At 43.2% G+C, this 19,403-nt stretch overlaps 1 protein-coding gene across 1 annotated transcript in view; it reads left to right on the forward strand.

Annotated features, from left to right (window-relative positions):
• The first annotated feature begins 4,250 nt into the window (after window positions 1-4,250).
• RAB40C (RAB40C, member RAS oncogene family) overlaps window positions 4,251-19,403 on the forward strand; it is a 58,744-nt gene continuing 43,591 nt past the window's right edge. Inside the window, exons 1-2 of the mRNA XM_058157164.1 lie at window positions 4,251-4,399; window positions 7,908-8,265. Coding sequence (XP_058013147.1) covers window positions 8,112-8,265 — 154 coding nt within the window. The 5' untranslated portion in view covers window positions 4,251-4,399; window positions 7,908-8,111. The remainder of the gene's footprint in view (window positions 4,400-7,907; window positions 8,266-19,403) is intronic.

The following is a 19,403-nucleotide window of genomic DNA, read 5'->3' on the forward strand; positions in this document are numbered from 1 at the left end:
TTTGATTTAGTATTTAGATGTATAAATTGATGCCAGGTTGCGTTTAATGCGAGCCACATTAGTGCAAAACTGGGACGTGTGTGGTTGAGATGAAGACACGCACAATTGGGATTTTAGATGCTAATCATTGTTTGTACAAAATGGAGAAAAGGAAGGAAATGTTTTTAAAAAGTAGAGACTCTTTTTAACGCTAGCAAAATACAGGAGATAGCAGATCTGTTTAAGATATGGGTTATATCTGCTACAGGAGATAAAGTGAGCGTCTTTTTCTCTGACAGTATTTCATTAATAAACATATACAAATGTATATTTTAAAAAATTCAGTGCCAATTTTTGGTGAATTGGAACCCATGATCCTGTTTTCTGTAGGAAGATCATTTTGAATAATGCGACTATTATGTTGATTTTCTTATTTGCACTAATCGAGACCTACCTGGGTAACTAAATCTGTAAATGTAACTAAATAATATAAGTAACTAAATTTACAAATATAACCATTTAGTTCTGCAGCCCAACAAGACAGACACAGACTTCAGAGGATAATTAGATCTGCAGAAAAAACAATGGTTACCAAACCTGCCTTCCATTGAGGACCTGTATATTGCATGAGTCAAAAAGAGGGCTGTGAAAATATCTACAGACCCTTCATATGCTGGACATAAACTGTTTCAACTCCTACCCTCAAAACGACGCTATAGAGCACTGCACACCAGAACAACTAGACACAAGGACAGTTTTTTCCCAAATGCCATCACTCTGCTAAACGAATAATTTCCTCAACATGGTCAAACTATTCACTAAGTCTGCATTACTACTACTATTAATCTTCTCATCATTCCTTTCACCCATCTCCTCCCACTTATGACTGCATGACTATAACTTTGTTGCTTCTATCCTTACGATTTATATTGATATTGTTTCCTAGTATGATTTGATTGTTTATTTGTACCCTATGACTGTCATTAAGTGTTGTACCTTGATTCTTAACGAATGTGTCTTTTCTCTTTATGTACACTGAGAGCATATGCACCAAAGACAAATTCCTTGTGTGTCCAATCACACTTGGCCAATAAAGAATTCAATTCAATTCAATTCAATTCAATTCAATTCAATTCAATTCTATTCTATTCTATTCTATTCTATTCTATTCTATTCTATTCTATCCCTTTTTATTTGTTTCTTAGTAAGATTTGATTGCTTATTTGTACCCCATGACTATCATTAAGTGTTGTACCTTAGCATTCTTCATTGGGTCACCCCAATGAAGTTGTCGAAGTGCTGTCCCGGTGCTTGGAAGCCGTACGGGTCTGGATGGGGAGAAACAGGCTCAAGCTCAATCCCTCCAAGACGGAGTGGCTGTGGATGCCGGCATCTCGATTCAGTCAGCTGCAGCTGCAGCTGACTGTTGGAGGCGAGTTATTGGCCCCAAAGGATAGGGTGCGCAACTTAGGTGTCCTCCTGGATGAGCGGCTGTCGTTTGAAGACCATTTGACGGCCGTCTCCAGGGGGCCTTCCACCAGGTCCGCCTGGTTCGGCAGTTGCGCCTTCCTTGATCGGGATGCCTTGTGCACAGTCACTCATGCACTGCTACCTCTCGCTTGGATTATTGTAATGCTCTCTACATGGGGCTCCCCTAAAGGTGCACCTGAAGGCATCAGCGAGTCTAGAATGCAGCTGCGCGGGTGATAGAGGGAGGATCTCGTACCTCCCACGTAACACCTCTCCTGCGCAGACTGCACTGGCTACCTGTCGCTGGTGCACTTTAAGGTTTTGGTTATGACTTTAAAGCGCCCATGGCTTAGGGCCTGGGTACTTACGGGACCGCCTACTGTTACCATATGCCTCCCACCGACCCGCACGCCTCACAGAGAGGGACTTCTCAGGGTGCCGTCCGCCAAGCAATGTCGGCTGGCGGCCCCAGGAAGGTCCTTCTCTGTGGGGCTCCACACTCTGGAACGAACTTCCCGGTTTACGCCAAATACCTGACCTTCGGACCTTTCGCGAACTGAAGACGATCTTTTATTCGCGGGCTGGCTTAAATTTTATGGATTGTATAGTTTTATTATTAATTTTAAACGGGTTTTAATTTCTATATATTTTAAAATTTTAGGCAAATTATAATTTTTTTAATTTTGCATTTTATAGATTATTGTCTTGTCTGTTTTTATTTGCCTGTACACCGCCCTGAGTCCTTTGGGAGAAGGGCGGTATAAAAATCAAATAAATGTAAAAATGTAAAATGTAAAATTCTTGATGAAGGTATCTTTTCTTTTATGTACACTGAGAGCATATGCACCAAGACAAATTCCTTGTGTGTCCAATCACACTTGGCCAATAAAGAATTCAATTCAATTCAATTCAATTCAATTCAATTCAATTCAATTCTATTCTATTCTATTCTATTCTATTCTATTCTATTCTATTCTATCCCTTTTTATTTGTTTCTTAGTAAGATTTGATTGCTTATTTGTACCCCATGACTATCATTAAGTGTTGTACCTTAGCATTCTTCATTGGGTCACCCCAATGAAGTTGTCGAAGTGCTGTCCCGGTGCTTGGAAGCCGTACGGGTCTGGATGGGGAGAAACAGGCTCAAGCTCAATCCCTCCAAGACGGAGTGGCTGTGGATGCCGGCATCTCGATTCAGTCAGCTGCAGCTGCAGCTGACTGTTGGAGGCGAGTTATTGGCCCCAAAGGATAGGGTGCGCAACTTAGGTGTCCTCCTGGATGAGCGGCTGTCGTTTGAAGACCATTTGACGGCCGTCTCCAGGGGGGCCTTCCACCAGGTCCGCCTGGTTCGCAGTTGCGCCTTCCTTGATCGGGATGCCTTGTGCACAGTCACTCATGCACTCGTTACCTCTCGCTTGGATTATTGTAATGCTCTCACATGGGGCTCCTTAAGGTGCACCAAGGCTTCAGCTAGTCCAGAATGCAGCTGCGCTGGTGATAGAGGGAGGATCTCGTACCTCCCACGTAACACCCTCCTGCGCAGACTGCACTGGCTACCTGTCGCTGGTGCACTTTAAGGTTTTGGTTATGACTTTAAAGCGCCCATGGCTTAGGGCCTGGGTACTTACGGGACCGCCTACTGTTACCATATGCCTCCCACCGACCCGCACGCCTCACAGAGAGGGACTTCTCAGGGTGCCGCCCGCCAAGCAATGTCGGCTGGCGGCCCCAGGAAGGTCCTTCTGTGGGGCTCCACACTCTGGAACGAACTTCCCGGTTTACGCCAAATACCTGACCTTCGGACCTTTCGCGAACTGAAGACGATCTTTTATTCGCGGGCTGGCTTAAATATTATGGATTGTATAGTTTTATTATTAATTTTAAACGGGGTTTTAATTTCTATATATTTTAAAATTTTTAGGCAAATTATAAGTTTTTTAATTTTGCATTTTATAGATTATTGTCTTGTCTGTTTTTATTTGCCTGTACACCGCCCTGAGTCCTTTGGGAGAAGGGCGGTATAAAAATCAAATAAATGTAAAAATGTAAAATGTAAAATTCTTGATGAAGGTATCTTTTCTTTTATGTACACTGAAAGCATACGCACCAAGACAAATTCCTTGTGTGTCCAATCACACTTGGCCAATAAAGAATTCTGTTCTAGTGTATTATGCAGGAAAGTGATTTCCCCCCCACACACACAATGCCTAAACGATCAGTCAAGACTACTTGTAATCAAAGCAGAATTTATGTACTTCTCGTTAAGCTTTTTCACGGTGTGCCTTTTTAAAATGTACTTTATTGTTGCTTTTGTTGAAAGATTTATGGTGGGAAAGTGTTATTTTCATCTAATCCTTATTTTTGTTTATAATTTCTCCTAGGGTTCCCTAAGGGGTTAAATTCTATAGTGTCCCAAGCCTCTTTCTGCCTCTTTACAGATCTCCGACCGCCCCTTATAACGCTTTCTCTCTCCAATTAACCTAGCTTTAAATGCAAAACAAACCAGCAGCATCTCTACCAGTGCCACGCCCACACGCCTTTACTACCACTCCCAGCCTCCCTGGCGATCACTCGACCGTAGCCACGGGCGAAGGCAGCCGGCGCAAGGCACGCCGGGACCTGTGGTCCCCTCCCTTTCTTTTTATGTCAAGGTCTGGGAAAAGAGAGAAGGAAGCGTCCCGGGAGCTTTTTTTTCCACCGCCCCTCTCCGTCCTGATAGGCCGCGTCTCCTGGACGAGGCGGGCGAAACGGGAGGACGGAGACCAATGGGAGAGGCGGCGGGAGGATTGACGCGGCGGGGAGCCAGTGGCGGCGCGGCGGCGCTGTCGCTGGGCGAGCGGGAGGCCTGGGTGGCTGGCAGCCCAGCTCAGTTTCCCGAGGAGCCGCGGCGCTGATGGGGCAGCCGAGCCCGGGACGGGCGGCCTCAGCGGCCTGAGAGAGAGACAGAAAGGTGAGTCTGGGCTGCCCGGGACCAGAAGTGGGTGTGCGCCGCGGCTAGCCCCGAAGTCAGTCCTCGGGCGGGGGTCCCTGCGACCCCCCCCTCCTTTCAAACCCGCCTGTCCCCCTTGACACGTGTCGGGGCGACTTCACACGTGCGGGGCTTTATGTGATTGAGCTTCTCTCGCCTCCCTGGAAGGGGCTGGACAGTGGGACCCGTCTCTTACTCGTGTTTAGGCTTGCTCTGCCTCCCCAAGTTGTCGTCTCCTTATATTATTATTATTATTATTATTATTATTATTATTATTATTATTATTATTATTATTATTATTATTATTATTATTATTATCATCATCATCATCATCATCATTATCATTATTATCATCATCATCATCTTATTGATTAAACGTGAAACTCAGTCAACTGGACGTTTAAAAATATGTTTAATGGTTAATATGGGTTGCTGCCAGCATCCTAGGTATCAACCAAGTATCTTATTTTATGATTATTATTATTAATTATCATCATCATCATTATTATTCTGTCTCATACCCATGTTTAGGCTTGTCCTGTCTCCCCAAGTCTCCTCCTCCTTATATTATTAGTATTATTAGTATTAATATTATTATCTCTATTCATTAAAGATGAAACTCAGTCAACTGGACATTTAAAACTGTGTCACAAATATTGACTGGTGCTAATGGTTTATACGGGTTGCTGCCAGCGTCCTAGATATCAACCAAGTATCTTCTTATTTTATTATCGTGATCATCATCATCATCATTATTATTATTATTCTGTCTCATACCCGTGTTTAGGCTTGTCCTGCCTCCCTATCTCCTCCTTATATAGTATCTTTTATTATTATTATTCTTGTTGTTGTTATTAGTGGGAACTGCCTCATACCTGTGTTTAGGCTTGCTCTGCCTCTCCAAGTCTCCTCCTCCTCCTTATATATTAATCTCTTTTATTCATTAAACATGAAACTCAGTCAACTGGACATTTAAAAATGTATCACAAATATCATTGACTTGTGCTGATGGTTGATATGAGTTGCAATTATTATTATTATTACTATCATTATCATCATTATCATTATTATTATCATTATCATTTCTATCCCATCCTTACTCTGTAAGCTGAAGACAGTATCTGGGAAGGGGAGGTCTCCCACTACAACATCCCTGTAAGGTAGGCTCATCTGAAGGAGAGATACCTACAATTCACCCACTGCGGAGCCCAGGTCTGAAAGGGGACCTCAGTCTGGGTCTTTCATGCCTTGCCCGCCCTGCTAACCCCCTCTTCTCCTCCTGGTTCCCTCCATCCACCCAGATCCAAGCCATCAATTGGATTGGCTGCTTTTATGGTGCAATTAAAACTTGTATAAGGAAAGAATTGGGAGGGGGTGTGTGTTGATAGGCAGATGACAGAGACCAGAAATTTAGAGAAGTCTGAAAAAAGCAAGAATTGCCTATGGTTTATAGGGAGTTGTGGGTATTGTTCAGATGTGCACATCCCAGCCTGTTTGCATCTCAAGTGCTTTTTCCAAAAGGCAACTGGACTTTCTTTGTTTTTGTTTTTCCTCTCGAAAACCTTTTGCTTCTCATCCAAGAAGCTTCTTCAGTTCAAGGGGGGGGAAAAAAACAAGAAAATCCAGTTGCCTTTTGGAAAAAAGTACCTTTGGGACAAACATGACTGGATGTTTGAGAATCTCTGAGGATATCTCAACAGAGTCCATTCGAAGAGTCCAAAACTAACCTGGGTATTTGGGGGAGGGGGAGATTTGATCTAGCATTGTCTCATATCTGAATCAGAGCTGATCTGGCTGGGAAACTGCTTCCTGCAGCTTTGTTCCAGCCTTTGCCCCCCCTCCTCCCCTCCCCAGAAATAAAATTGAACAAACTGATGGGTTTGACAGTACCTGCAATCTGTGTATTGGTCAAACGGCAGTGTTTTTGTTGTCCTCCAGCCCCCAAGCTCAAGGGGGCATCTAAAACTTCTGGCTTGTCTTGGAAAATGATGCCACCAGATGATCAAAGAATGTCAAATAATAGAAGGGCTGTAGATAACCCATCTTCTAGTTTTGATTTTTCTTTTCCGGTAGGTTTGTTTGCATCTAGACTTCTTTAAATGCAAAGGAATGTGATTTTTTTAAATTATTTTTTTTCTGGAAGAATTTCGTTTCCGCAGACCCTAAATCAGACTGGGTTGTCTTTCTTAGAGCTGCTGGTACTGCACACAACTGAATCGTTTGTCAGCTGTCACTGTTAACACGAGGTTTAATTTCTGTTCTTTAATCTTGACCCTTTTTTGTGTGGGGAAAAAAAACACCTAATGGAATTGAAGAAAGAAGCCACATATTTCTTCTCCGTAGGTGGATAACGTGAATAAATAGTTAACTAACTTAAAGATACTATCTCTTCTATGACTCCCTTAGGTTCTCTTTCTTCATTGCCACATTTATCCATTCTTGTCTAATGTCTAATATCCTGGCTATCTTCGTTGTCACACTCTTCTCCTTATACTCTTTCCAGTCACTATGGTTTTACACCTTTGTGTTCATACCTCATCTTTATTCTTGTCCTTTTCTGGATTTCTCCCACATGGGGGTTCACAACCTTCTGTTCCTTGTTAATTAATCTTCAGCCACCCCCTCTTTCTGTAATTGCAATGGTTGACATGATTTATGAGCTCACAATTCTGGGAGAAGCATACCCTGAACGGAAAACAATTTGCTCCTTTTTTTTTAAATTACAATTTCGCTCTCATTTTCAAATACAAAAGAAAGAGAGAGAGGGTATAGTTTATTATATGGTTCCTTCTTGAATAGCCATTTGTTTTGGAAAACCCTGACCCGACTGCAGTTAGCCTTGGGAAAGATTAGGAAGGGCAGAAAATAATATTATCCCTTACAGAAAAAGTAGGTAGACTAAAGGGAATGGCCGGCAATGTAAAAATATCAATACTGCAGGACACCGTATTAATTGTAATTATACTTTATTGATCTGGAAAGTCAAATGAAACACAAAAACACACACAGATTTCTCTTACAGGGCTGTCAAAAGGTGCTGGGTGTTTGGATGGGAGAAAGGAAGGGCAGGGACAAGAAATCTAAAATCTGTATGTGTGTTTTTGTGTACATAAATTGCGCTGACCCTTCTCTTGCAGAATCCAATGTAGGATACTGGTCTCCTAGATTGATAATACTGATCGACTGATCTAGGAACAGTCTCTTGCTTCACAATAGGGTAGCTGTATGTATATGACATAGTTGTTTTTCTTTTTATTATTATCAGAAGTCCCTTTTTCCTTGCTAGATTAGCTTGTCACTGAAGTGGCAATCAGTGGATCTTCTCCCTTATTTGACATGTAAATCTGGAAGAGTCAACGGATCTGGCTATTGTTAATATCCTTCTCGGTAGCTTAGAGACTTTAAAAAAAAAAAGCCTGCATGTATTTTGCAACTCTTGAACAAAGTAAGTAGGTCATCTTCTTCCCCTTCTCTTCTTTCCCCCTCCCAGAATCCTGACATCTTTTGACAGCAGCCCCTCATTCACAAAAGGAATGATGAGACTCTGGTGAGAAGAACAATTCATTTTGAGCTGGCTCTGCTAAAGCGGAATCGCACGGAATTCTCTCCAGATTTACTCCCTGCAAGCTTGGCATCTCCCGACATCTTTCCAGCCTGGCTGGGTGTTTAGCATGCGAATTGTGGGTCTTGGCTAATGAGAGAGAGAATGGGAACCCAAGGCAGCCCTCTCAAAAGCTACGATTACCTGCTGAAGTTCCTGTTGGTCGGGGACAGCGACGTGGGCAAAGGAGAAATCCTCGAGAGCCTTCAAGACGGGGCGTCGGAATCGCCCTACGCCTACAGCAACGGTAAGCGTGTCGCGCGCGTACGGTTCCGAAGTGCACAAGCCCATCATGGGGGGGTGGAATTAGCTCGATTGTATCACGTTTCAGAGTTGGGGGTACAAAGAGCACCGAGCTAAATCCGGCTTCCTTCTGCCCCAATAAACCCTTTTTTAAAATAATTATCTGGAGAGACGGTTAACCGTCGTGCCAGAAGACTTGTAATTAAGAGCCAAGATTCGGCACCGCACTTTTCCCTTGTGTCCTTTCACGGTAGTTAAAAATGTAACGGTGTCTCGTCGGGCTGTGTCTTTTCAAGCTGTCGTAGCGCTAGCCGTTTAAAATTCTGTGCAATGGCTGTAAAAGACCGACCTTGACAGGAAAATGCCGGTTCTTATACCAGCTTTGGATTGAACGCTTGGCACCTCTGCCTGCGCCCATGGAAAAGTTAGAGAGGCTCCAGAGGCTATGAGAGAAACAGATTGTTTATGACAGTGATGGTGAACCTATGGCATGCGTGCCGGAAGTGGCAAACAGAGCCATCTCTCTGGGAACACGAGCTGTCACCCGTTGCTTTTGCGGGTTCCGGCGCGCAAGCCAGATGGTTTTCACACGCACGGGAGCACCGGAAACTGGAAGAGCAACCCCCCGGTGCGCATGCGCCCGCTGTGAAAATGATCTTCCTGGAGCACATGTGCGCGCGAAGACCATCCGAACAGCATGCGCACCAGCCGGCTGCTCTTCCAGTTTCCAGCACGTGGGCATGCACACGGTCCCATTTCAGCACATGGTGCCGAAAAGGTTTGCCAACACTGGTTTATGACTTCTTGAAATACAGGTTGTCCTCGACTTACAACAGTTCATTTAGTGACCGTTCAAAGTTACGACGGCACTGGGAAAAAGTGGCCACCGTTGCAGCATCCCCATGGTCACATGATCAGAATTCAGCTGCTTGGCAACTAGTCCACGTTTACAACGGTCGCAGGGGCCTGGTATCATGTGATCAGCTTTTTGTGAACGGCATTGAAAAAAGCGACTTAGGAACCTTTTTCACTCTTACGACCATGGCGGCCTCCCCATGGTCACATGATCAAAATTCAGACGCTTGGCAACCGACTCGTATTTACGACGGTTGCAGTGTCTCAAAATCATGCAGTGCGACCTTCTGACAAGCAAAGCCGAGGAGGAAGCCCGATTCACTTAACAACCACATTACTTAACAACTGCAGTGATCTGCTTAACAACGGCGGCAAGGAAGGTTCACGAAATGGGGCAAAATTCACTTAACGAATGTCTCACTTACATTTTGAGCTCCGTAAGTTGAGGACCACTTGTATCAAGAGCTGATTCTCCTGTTCTTCACTTAGCATACCAAAAAGTTTTCTTTTCTTTTCTTCACTCCCAGCTAGACAGCAAAAACGCCTCATCCTTGACATCAGTTTGGACTCTGCGCTCTTAAAATTTGCATTCCGTCCTATGAGTCATGTCGGGATGAAGCAGGAACACTTAAATAGGTTTTGGATGCAAAAGTGTTTTACCGCGTTTATATATATTTGGTTAGCATGCTGCAGATAAGCGGTTAGATTTGGCTGAGCCTCAGGCAGTCAGAATTTCCATGGAATTTAAGACTCTCTAGGAAAAAAAAAAAAGCACAAAAAAACCCCGGCTTCAAAAATTGAAAATGCAGAGATGGCGTGACTTTTCATACTTTTTATTTATTTATTTATTTATTTATTTATTATTTGCATTTATATCCCGCCCTTCTCCGAAGACTCAGGGCGGCTTACACTATGTCAAGCAATAGTCTTCATCCATTTGTATATTATATACAAAGTCAATTTATTGCCCCCAACAATCTGGGTCCTCATTTTACCTACCTTATAAAGGATGGAAGGCTGAGTCAACCTTGGGCCTGGTGGGGCTTGAACCTGCAGTAATTGCAAGCAGCTGCTGTTAATAACAGACTGTCTTACCAGTCTGAGCCACAAAGGCCCCTATACTTGTTACTCTTAGTGGCAAAAAAAAATAAAAATATCAAGAGGAGCACGGATCGATTTTAAAGGCGCAAGATTTTCTTGGTGCAGCTCATCTCACTAGCATAGAATATCTGTCAGTAGCTTCAATCACATAACATGCATTTTGCCACTAGGTTTGGCAAAGATATGCCTCTGCATGGTCGTAATTGAGAAGAAAGTTTTGTCTTTGCCTGCATTGGAGTTTCTAAGGCCAGGTTGTTAATCACTATCGGAAATTCAGTAGCCTGGTTTGGGGTATTTGTTAAATTAATATGATAGCGTGTGGGTGAGATGGGTGGCAAACAAATGTAATAAATAATAATATTTACAGTTAAGCCTTTACAGCACTGTTTCTCAACCCTGGTAACGTTAAAATGGGTGGACTTCAGGGGTGAAATCCAGCAGGTTCTGACAGATTCTGGAGAACCGGTAGCGGAAATTTTGAGTCGTTCGGAGAACTGGCAAATACCACCTGTGGCTGGTCCCAGAGTAGGGTGGGAATGGAGATTTTGCAATAGCCTTCCCCTAGGAGTGGGGTGGGAATTGGGATTTTGCAGTATCCTTCCCCTGGAGTGGGGTGGGAATGGAGATTTTGCAGTATCCTTCCCCTGCCATGCCCACCAAGCCACGCCCACAGAACTGGTAGTAAAAAAAATTGGATTTCACCACTGCAGGACTTCAACTCCCAGAATTCCCCATGCTGGCTGGGAAATTCTGGAAATTGAAGTCCACCCAATCTTAAAATCTTAAAATCGCAGAGAATGAGAAACCCTGCTTTGCAGCATATGTAATCACGGATGACGTAGTTTGAACAAGTAACCCGGAAGTGAAATGTTCAATTTTTCTTCTGACCTGATCTTAACAAGCTGTAAAACTGTTACCAGACCACAAAATTGAAACCTTGTGCTGAGGTTCTTTTTTTCGAAACCTGGAAACCACTACGCTTCACACATTGTAGTTCCCGTTGTAAACAGATGCTCCAGCGTGCCATCTATTTGTCCTCTTGAAGTATGAAATTGCTATAATCCCAAGGATAATCACAAATTTCGTTTCAGAAGTATGAGCTGGAGCAATCTATGCCTTGATGCCATTCTTTTTTTGAGAAACAGACAAACCTTAGTTTTCCCAGGTATCCAATCTCTCTTGCCATGACTGTTATCTGGTCATTGTGCAAAAATTGCTAAGTATAGCAATAACTCATGAAGTTTCTAACCTTTTTCTCAATTTTTAAGAATGAAACAAACCTTGTTTTTCTTGATGGGAAAGGGGGAAAAAAAACTTAAACGCTTCAGTTATTTTTTTCAGGCATGATCAGGAGATTTATTTGCAAGGAGAGTGAAGAATAAATCCTGATAATCACCTTTGATTTTTTTTTTTTCTGCATGAGTTTGGCGGGTTAGAGCTGAAGTAAAAAGCATTTCGGGATTAATCCAGAGAAGTCCATCAAGGAAGATAGAAGCTCTTAGGAAATGGGAAGATTATGCTTTGCGCAGAACTGATCTTTGATTTCTATTGATCTGGCCATGGGATGTAACTGACCTAGCATATTAAAACAGTTCCTGAGCTAGCTTTGTGTGATCTTTCTTCTCTACTTAGGATTCACGTTGCAGAGTTTCCCCCCCCCCCGCCCTTCCTTTGGCTTTAAGCCATTTTTCTCTGTCGCAAGCATCAGGAAGGATGCTTGCAATACTTGACTTGCATCACTTTGTTCTAGAACATGTCCATCAATGATTGTATTTCACAGCGTGGACTGAAAAATTGCAGTTCGGTTAAACTGCTTGATCCGTGGTAGCTTACCTGGAGGAAATATTCACCGGTATTGGAAAGTTTATCGGTAGGCATTTCAAAAAAGCTAGCCCATCCTCAAAATACAGGTAGCCCTTGACTTACGACAGTTCGTTTAGTGGCTGTTCGAAGTTACAGCAGCACTTCTGCTGACTGCCAGCTGCCGGCAGTTTGGCAGTTCGATTCTGACCGGCTAAAGGTTGACTCAGCTTTCCATCCTTCCGAGGTCATGAAAATGAGGACCCAGATTGTTGGAGGCAAGAGGCTGACTCTGTGAACCGCTTAATGAGGGCTGTAAAGCACTGTGAAGCGGTATATAAATCTAAGTGCTAGGCAATAAAAGTTGGCTTTGTATATAATATACAAATGGATGAAGACTATTGCTTAACATAGTGTAAGCCGCCCTGAGTCTTCGGAGAAGGGCGGGATATAAATTCAAATTAAATAAATAAATAAATAAAATAAATATTGCGCTTTCAAACTTGCAAGATTCTGTAAATATAGATTTGCAATAAAATAAGAGTTAGTTTACCTATCTCGTCTAACATCAATCTTGCAAGTCTCAATGTATAATTTTCTTCAACTTTATCGCTGAAGGGTAATCTTAAGAGAGGGCTATGAAGCACTGTGAAGCGGTATATACGTCTAAATGCTTTGGCTGTTTTTCACGTGATCAAAATTCAGAAGCTTGGCAACTGACTCATATTTATGACGGCTGCCGTGTTCCAGCCTCACGTGATCCCCTTTTGTGACCTTCTGACAAGCAAAAGTCAGTTAGGGAAGCCAGATAGCATTTAGCAGTAGCCCTTAGACTTATATACCGCTTCACAGCGCTTTTACAGCCCTCTCTAAATGGTTTACCGAGTCAGCCTATTTGCCCCCAACAATCCGGGTGGTCCTCATTTTGCCGACCTCAGAAGGACGGAAGGCTGAGTCCGCCTCGAGCCTGGTGAGATTCAATCTGCCAAATTGCAGGCAGCCGGCAATCAGCAGAAGTAGCCTGCAGTACTGCACTCTAACCACTGCGCCTCCGCGGCTCAAGATGGCTCATGATATTTTAAGGGAAGAGGAAAATCATAAATTCTGACTTAAAAATTGTACATTAGGAATAATTTTTTAAAAAATTTGCATTTATATCCCGCCCTTCTCCGAAGACTCAGGGCGGCTTACACTATGTTAAGCAATAGTCTTCATCCATTTGTATATTATATACAAAGTCAACTTATTGCCCCCAACAATCTGGGTGCTCATTTTACCTACCTTATAAAGGATGGAAGGCTGAGTCAACCTTGGGCCTGGTGGGACTTGAACTTGCAGTAATTGCAAGAAGCTGTGTTTATAACAGACTGTCTTAACAGTCTGAGCCACCAGAGGTTCAGACATCATTTTTACATTTTACATTTCTTTTTCCAAAGGTCCTTGGGTGCTATATGTACTTTACACTTTACACTTAAGGGTTATAGCAACTGCAATAGCACTTAGACCTATATACTGCTTCATAGGGCTTTGCAGCCCTCTCTAAGCGGTTTACAGAGTCAGCACATTGCCCCCACTGGGGAAGCCAGATTTCACTTAACAACTAGGTTAGCCACTTAACAACTGCAGTCATTCACTGAACAACTGGGGCAAGAAAGGTCGTAAAACGGAGGGGGCAACGCTCACTTAACAAATGTCTCGCTTAGCAACATAAACTTGGGGCTGAATTGTGGTCGTAAGTCAAGGACCACCTGTATATGGGCTTTGCAGGCCTTCATTGGAACATAATTTGGAACCAGTAAAGGACAGCATAAATGTGTCACGTAATCCAACCCTCTCTTTTAAACACAGGCCACTGCGATAAATCACATCCAGTTGATTTCTGTTGGATTAACACTCTGTTTGGTGTGCATTCACAAGGCATGAGTCATGTGGAACGCCTTGCCCTAGTCTCTGGATTGTTGCACACCAAACAGAAATGACCACACAAAGGGATTTGGAGGGAGCTTGCCCACAGCTGGATCATAATATGTCGTGCTTACCCCCCTCCCCCCGTGCAGACTTCCACATAGTTTTCTTCATTTGTTGGTTGCGGAAAAAATTGCTGCTAGGGTGCCTTGCATTGTTCTCCATAAAACTGCACATACACGGGTCTCTAAAATCACCAGGAATCGAGTCTGGCTTGAGACATCCTTCCTGGACCCACTTCTTTCTTCCCCTCCGCCCCCAGTCTTTTCAGAGCTGCATTCAGATTGGAAAGCCTGCCCCTGAAATATTTATTATTATTTATTTATTTACATTTATATCCTGCCCTTCTCCGAAGACTCAGGGCGGCTTACATTGTGTAAGGCAATAAAATAAATAAAATTCTTCCAAATCAAAACTGGCGAAAAGCATGGCTGCGTGTGACTTCCGTCAGTTGTAGCCTTGGTTCTGGCTGTGCACAGTTTGGGGTGTAATTTTTCACCCCAAAGGTGAAAGAAAGGTGAGTAAATTTCTACTAGAGAAGCTTTTTCCTAAAGTGAATTGAGATGGGAATGCCGGTATAAATAGAAGGCTCTGCAAATATGAAAGAAAAAAAAAGAAAAAGTTCATTTGTATTAAACATCGGCCAAAAGGAGAAATTTTTATGATCGGGCTATCGGTGTGTACCTTACCTGAGTGTTTACAGACACGTTGCACTTTGTAATTGCAAATAAACAGCTTCAGTGGCCAGAGGTTATTAAGTTTATTGCCAGGAGATAAAAGCTGTGATTCTAAGGAACTGCTGCAGAAACAGATATATGAGCTTTCTTAGAGGTGTGATGGCACATGGGCAAACCTGAGGCAGAAAAAACCTGAGGCGGAAAAAAGGGGGTGGTGGGGCTCATATTTTTTCAGAGAAAATAGAAAGGACTGGGAAAATCCCAGTGGAATTGTTACTGCTTATATATGAGTGAAATGCTCTTTGCATTTAGTATGTATAGGTCAGTGATGGCTAAACTTTTCCGGACCGAGTGCCCGAAGCGTGTGCGTACGCACACAAATGCACACGCATGCACCCGAAACCCCAAAATGCAATGTGCATGTGCCCCCACTCACACCCGCCTCCTGCACATGCACATGCGGCCACTGTGCCCTCCCTGGGCATTTGTGCGCGCCCCCTGCACATGCGCGGCAGAGACCCCAAAACCAGCTGGACAGCGGGTGGTACGCGCACGTACATGGCTGAGCTGAACTGGGGCGATGGCTCGCGTGCCCACAGAGCGGGCGCTTTGTGCCACCTCTGGCACATGTGCCATAGTTTCGCCATCACGGGTATAGGCAGTCCTTGATTTATGACTAGTTGCTTAGTGACTGTTCAGTCACGATGAACCTTAGAAAATGGACTTACGGCCCAGATTCAGAGTTCCAATATCTGCCCCCCTCCAAACACCACCACTGTGATCATGCAACCACATTTTGCATTTGGCAAGCGGCTCGCATTTTTGACCATTCGCAGCACCTCACAGCTACGGAACTGTGATTTGCGGTTTTGCAGGAAACTGGCATTTATTTCCAACGGGGAAAAAAAATCGCAACTTAGCAAAGGCCGGGTTCACTTCCCAACTGCCGGGGATCGTTTAACGACCGCTTTGAAAAAAAGGGTTGTAAAATCAGGCACAGCTACAGGAGGAGCCTCCCTCACAACCTACGACCAAAACAGCAGGCCCAATTATGGTCGTAAATCGAGGGACTAACTATAATATATATATCAACAACCTCAGATATGCAGATGATAACCACTCTAATGGCAGAAAGCGAAGAGGAACTAAAGAGCCTCCTGATGCGGGCAAAGGATGGAGAGTGCAAAAGTTGGCTTGAAACTCAACATTAAGAAAACTAAGATCATGGCATCCGGCCTTCTCAATTCCTGGCAGATACATGGGGAAGAAATGGAGGTAGTGACAGACAGAGCATACAAAACATTTGCTAGACCAATTCTCGAATACAGCTCGCCTGTCTGGAACCCACACCTCATTTTGGACATTTATACAATTTAGCGTGTCCAGAAATATTTTACAAGAAGAGTTCTCCACTCCTCTGATCACAACAAAATACCTTATGCCACCAGACTTGAAATCCTGGGTTTAGAAAATTTAGAACTCCGCTGCCTTCGGCATGATCTCATAGAATCATCTGCTACAATGTCCTTCCTGTCGAAGACTACTTCAGCTTCAATCGCAACAATACGCGAGCACACAATAGATTTACGCTTAATGTGACCTGCTCCAATCTTGATTGTAGAAAATATGACTTCAGTAACAGAGTTGTTAATGCCTGGAATGCACTACCAGACTCTGTGGTCTCTTCCCAAAATCCCCAAAGCTTTAACCAAAAACTATCTACTGTTGACCTCACCCCATTCCTAAGAGGTCTTTAAGGGGCATGCATAAGAGCACCAGTGTGCTTAACGTTCCTGTCCTAATGTTCCCTTTGATTGTATGCAATTCGTATAGTTATTTCATGCTTATATTTATATATACTGTTGTGACAAATAAAATAAAATAAATAAAAATAAATAAATTTTATTTTCCTGGGCTCCAAGATCACCACAGATGGGGACTGCAGCCAAGAAATTAAAAGACACTTGCTCCTGGGGAGGAAAGCTGGCAAAGCTAGATAGCATACTAAAAAGCGGAGACATCACCCTGCCAACAAAAGTGCGCATAGTCAAGGCGATGGTTTTCCCAGTTGCAATGTATGGCTGTGAAAGTTGGACCATAAGGAAGGCTGAGCATCAAAGAATGGAGACCTTTGAACTATGGTGCTGGAGAAGACTCCTGCGAGTCCCTTGGACGGCAAGGCGAACAAACAAATCAGTCCTAGAGGAGATCAACCCTGACTGCTCTTTAGAAGGCCAGATCCTGAAGAGGAAACTCAAATACTTTGGCCACCTAATGAGAAGGAAGGACTCCCTGGAGAAGAGCCTAATACTGGGAACGATGGAGGACAAAAGAAGAAGGGGATGGTAGAGAACAAGGGGGCTGGATGGAGTCACCGAAGCAGTAGGTGTGAGCTTAAGTGGACTCCAGAGAATGGTAGAAGACAGGAAGGTCTGGAGGAACGTTGTCCATGGGGTCGCGATGGGTTGGACACAACTTCGCAACTAACAACAACTATAAAAGTCCCATTGTGATTTTGGAAAAACACCGCAAGCCTGCGTGACAGTCATAAGAGAATAAACATTGCTTCCCTTAAGAGGATCCTGCAGATTTAATGAGCAGAAGACGCAGGGCCTCCACTGCTTTTGTTTACAATCACATCTGCAATTTCCATTTCATCTTTCCCTGCTTCATAAGCGACAAGTGCTGGAGCTTATATCATTTGTTCTTGTTTTTCTTTTTTTGCAAAAAGTTTTTTTTGTTTTTTGTGAAGCTTATATTTGTTCTTATTTGGGCTCTCTTCTGTTTTGCTGGTAACATCCTCTTAGGCTAGGATAGTACATCTGAGAAGGGAATTCTATCATTGGAGGAAACGTACGTAGGATTTTAAAATTTATTTATTCAAGTTTTATCCCACCTTTATTACTTTATACGTAACTCAAGGAAGGGAACATGCCTAATACATCCTCCTCCTCCTCCTATTTACCCCACAACAACAACCCTACCTTTGACCCCCCACAACAACAACACCCTACCTTTGAGGTAGGATGGTGGGATTCAAAAAAATTTTTTTACTACCAGTTCTGTGGGCGTATCTTAGTAGGCGTAGTAGGAGAAGGATACTGCAAAATCCCCATTTCCTCCTGATCAGCTGAGACTCAGGAGGCAGAGAATAGATGGGGGCTGGGCCAGCCAGAGGTGGTATTTGCCGGTTCTCCGAACTACTCAAAATTTCCGCAACCAGAACTGATCAGAACCTGCTGAAACCCACCTCTGGTTGGGCTGAGAGTAAGAGACTGGCTCAAAGTCACCCAGCCAGCTCTATATTATTCTAGGAATCTTATAAATGAACGAACCAGTAAAATTCCATCTGTAACAGGTAGCCCTCGACTTATTGCCACAATGGAGCCCAAGTTTTCGGTTGTTATGTGAGATACTTGTTAAGTGAGTTTTGCCCCATTTTACAACCTTCCTTGCCACGGTTGTTAAATGAATGACTGCAGTTCTTAGGTTAGTCACAGTAACTTACTTACAACCCCGCCTCCCCCGGACACTGCAACCGTCATAAGTAGATGCCAGTTGCCAAGTGCCTGGATTTCGATCAGGTGGCCATGGGGATGCTGCAGTGGTTATAAGTGGGGGGAAACGGTCATAAGTCCCTTTTTTTCAGTACCGTTGTAACTTTGAATGGTCGCAAAATGAACAGTTATAAGTTGAGAACCACTGTACCCGGTTGTATACATTCTATGTAAAATGTATGATATATTTTACAATAGGGCGGTTGAATGAGTTTTGGTTTGGTTACATTTTATTGTTTGTTCAATGTTGCATTTCCTCTGAAATGTTATTTCCTCAGCATACTTCGCCTACATGACCTAAGATTAGATTACCTAGGAATCTGCAAAATGTTATATATGTAACCTGTTCTTGTCCTGAGGGTTGATATTAGCAATCTCACAGGCGCCTATCAGATATTTTACATTAGGATGCTTCTTGATCAAAGCAGCATATACTTTTTTAAAAAAAACAAATCAAATTTTAAAAGCCTCAGCAAAAATCCAGTGGAATCACGCTACAGGCTGGAATGCTGGAGTAAATAAAAAGAAAAGCCTTTTGCCAATGCCAAGGGAATAGCAAAGCTTGTACTACGCGAGTTTCTCTGAGAAGGGAGTCACATATCACAACAGAGAGTCTTCCCATTGTTATACCCATGCGCTTAATTTAAGAGTAGAGTAGAGTAAAGTAGAGGAGAACAGAACAGAACAGAACAGAATAGAATGAAATTAGGAAAGAATAGAATAGAATAGAATAGAATAGAATAGAATAGAATAGAATAGAATAGAATAGAATAGAATAGAATAGAATAGAATAGAATAGATTTTTTATTGGCCAAGTGTGATTGGACACACAAGGAATTTGTCTTGGTGCATACGCTCTCAGTGCATAGAGTAGAGTAGAGTAGGGTAGAGTAGAGTAGAGTGGAGGGGAGGGGAATAGAACAGAACAGAACAGAACAGAACAGAACAGAACAGAACAGAACAGAACAGAACAGAACAGAACAGAATAGAATAGAATAGAATAGCAGAGTTGAAAAGGACCTTGGAGGTCTTCTAGTCCAACCCCCTGCTTAGGCAGGAAACCCTACACCACTTCAGACAAATGGTTATCCAACCTCTTCTTAAAGACTACTTGTTGGAAGTCAGCTAGGAAGGTCACAGATGACCCCAGGGATGCTGCAGCCATCATAAATACTTTCTGGTTGCCG

The sequence above is a fragment of the Ahaetulla prasina genome, chromosome 14, assembly GCF_028640845.1.
Source record: "Ahaetulla prasina isolate Xishuangbanna chromosome 14, ASM2864084v1, whole genome shotgun sequence".
NCBI classification, from domain to species: Eukaryota; Metazoa; Chordata; class Lepidosauria; order Squamata; family Colubridae; genus Ahaetulla; species Ahaetulla prasina.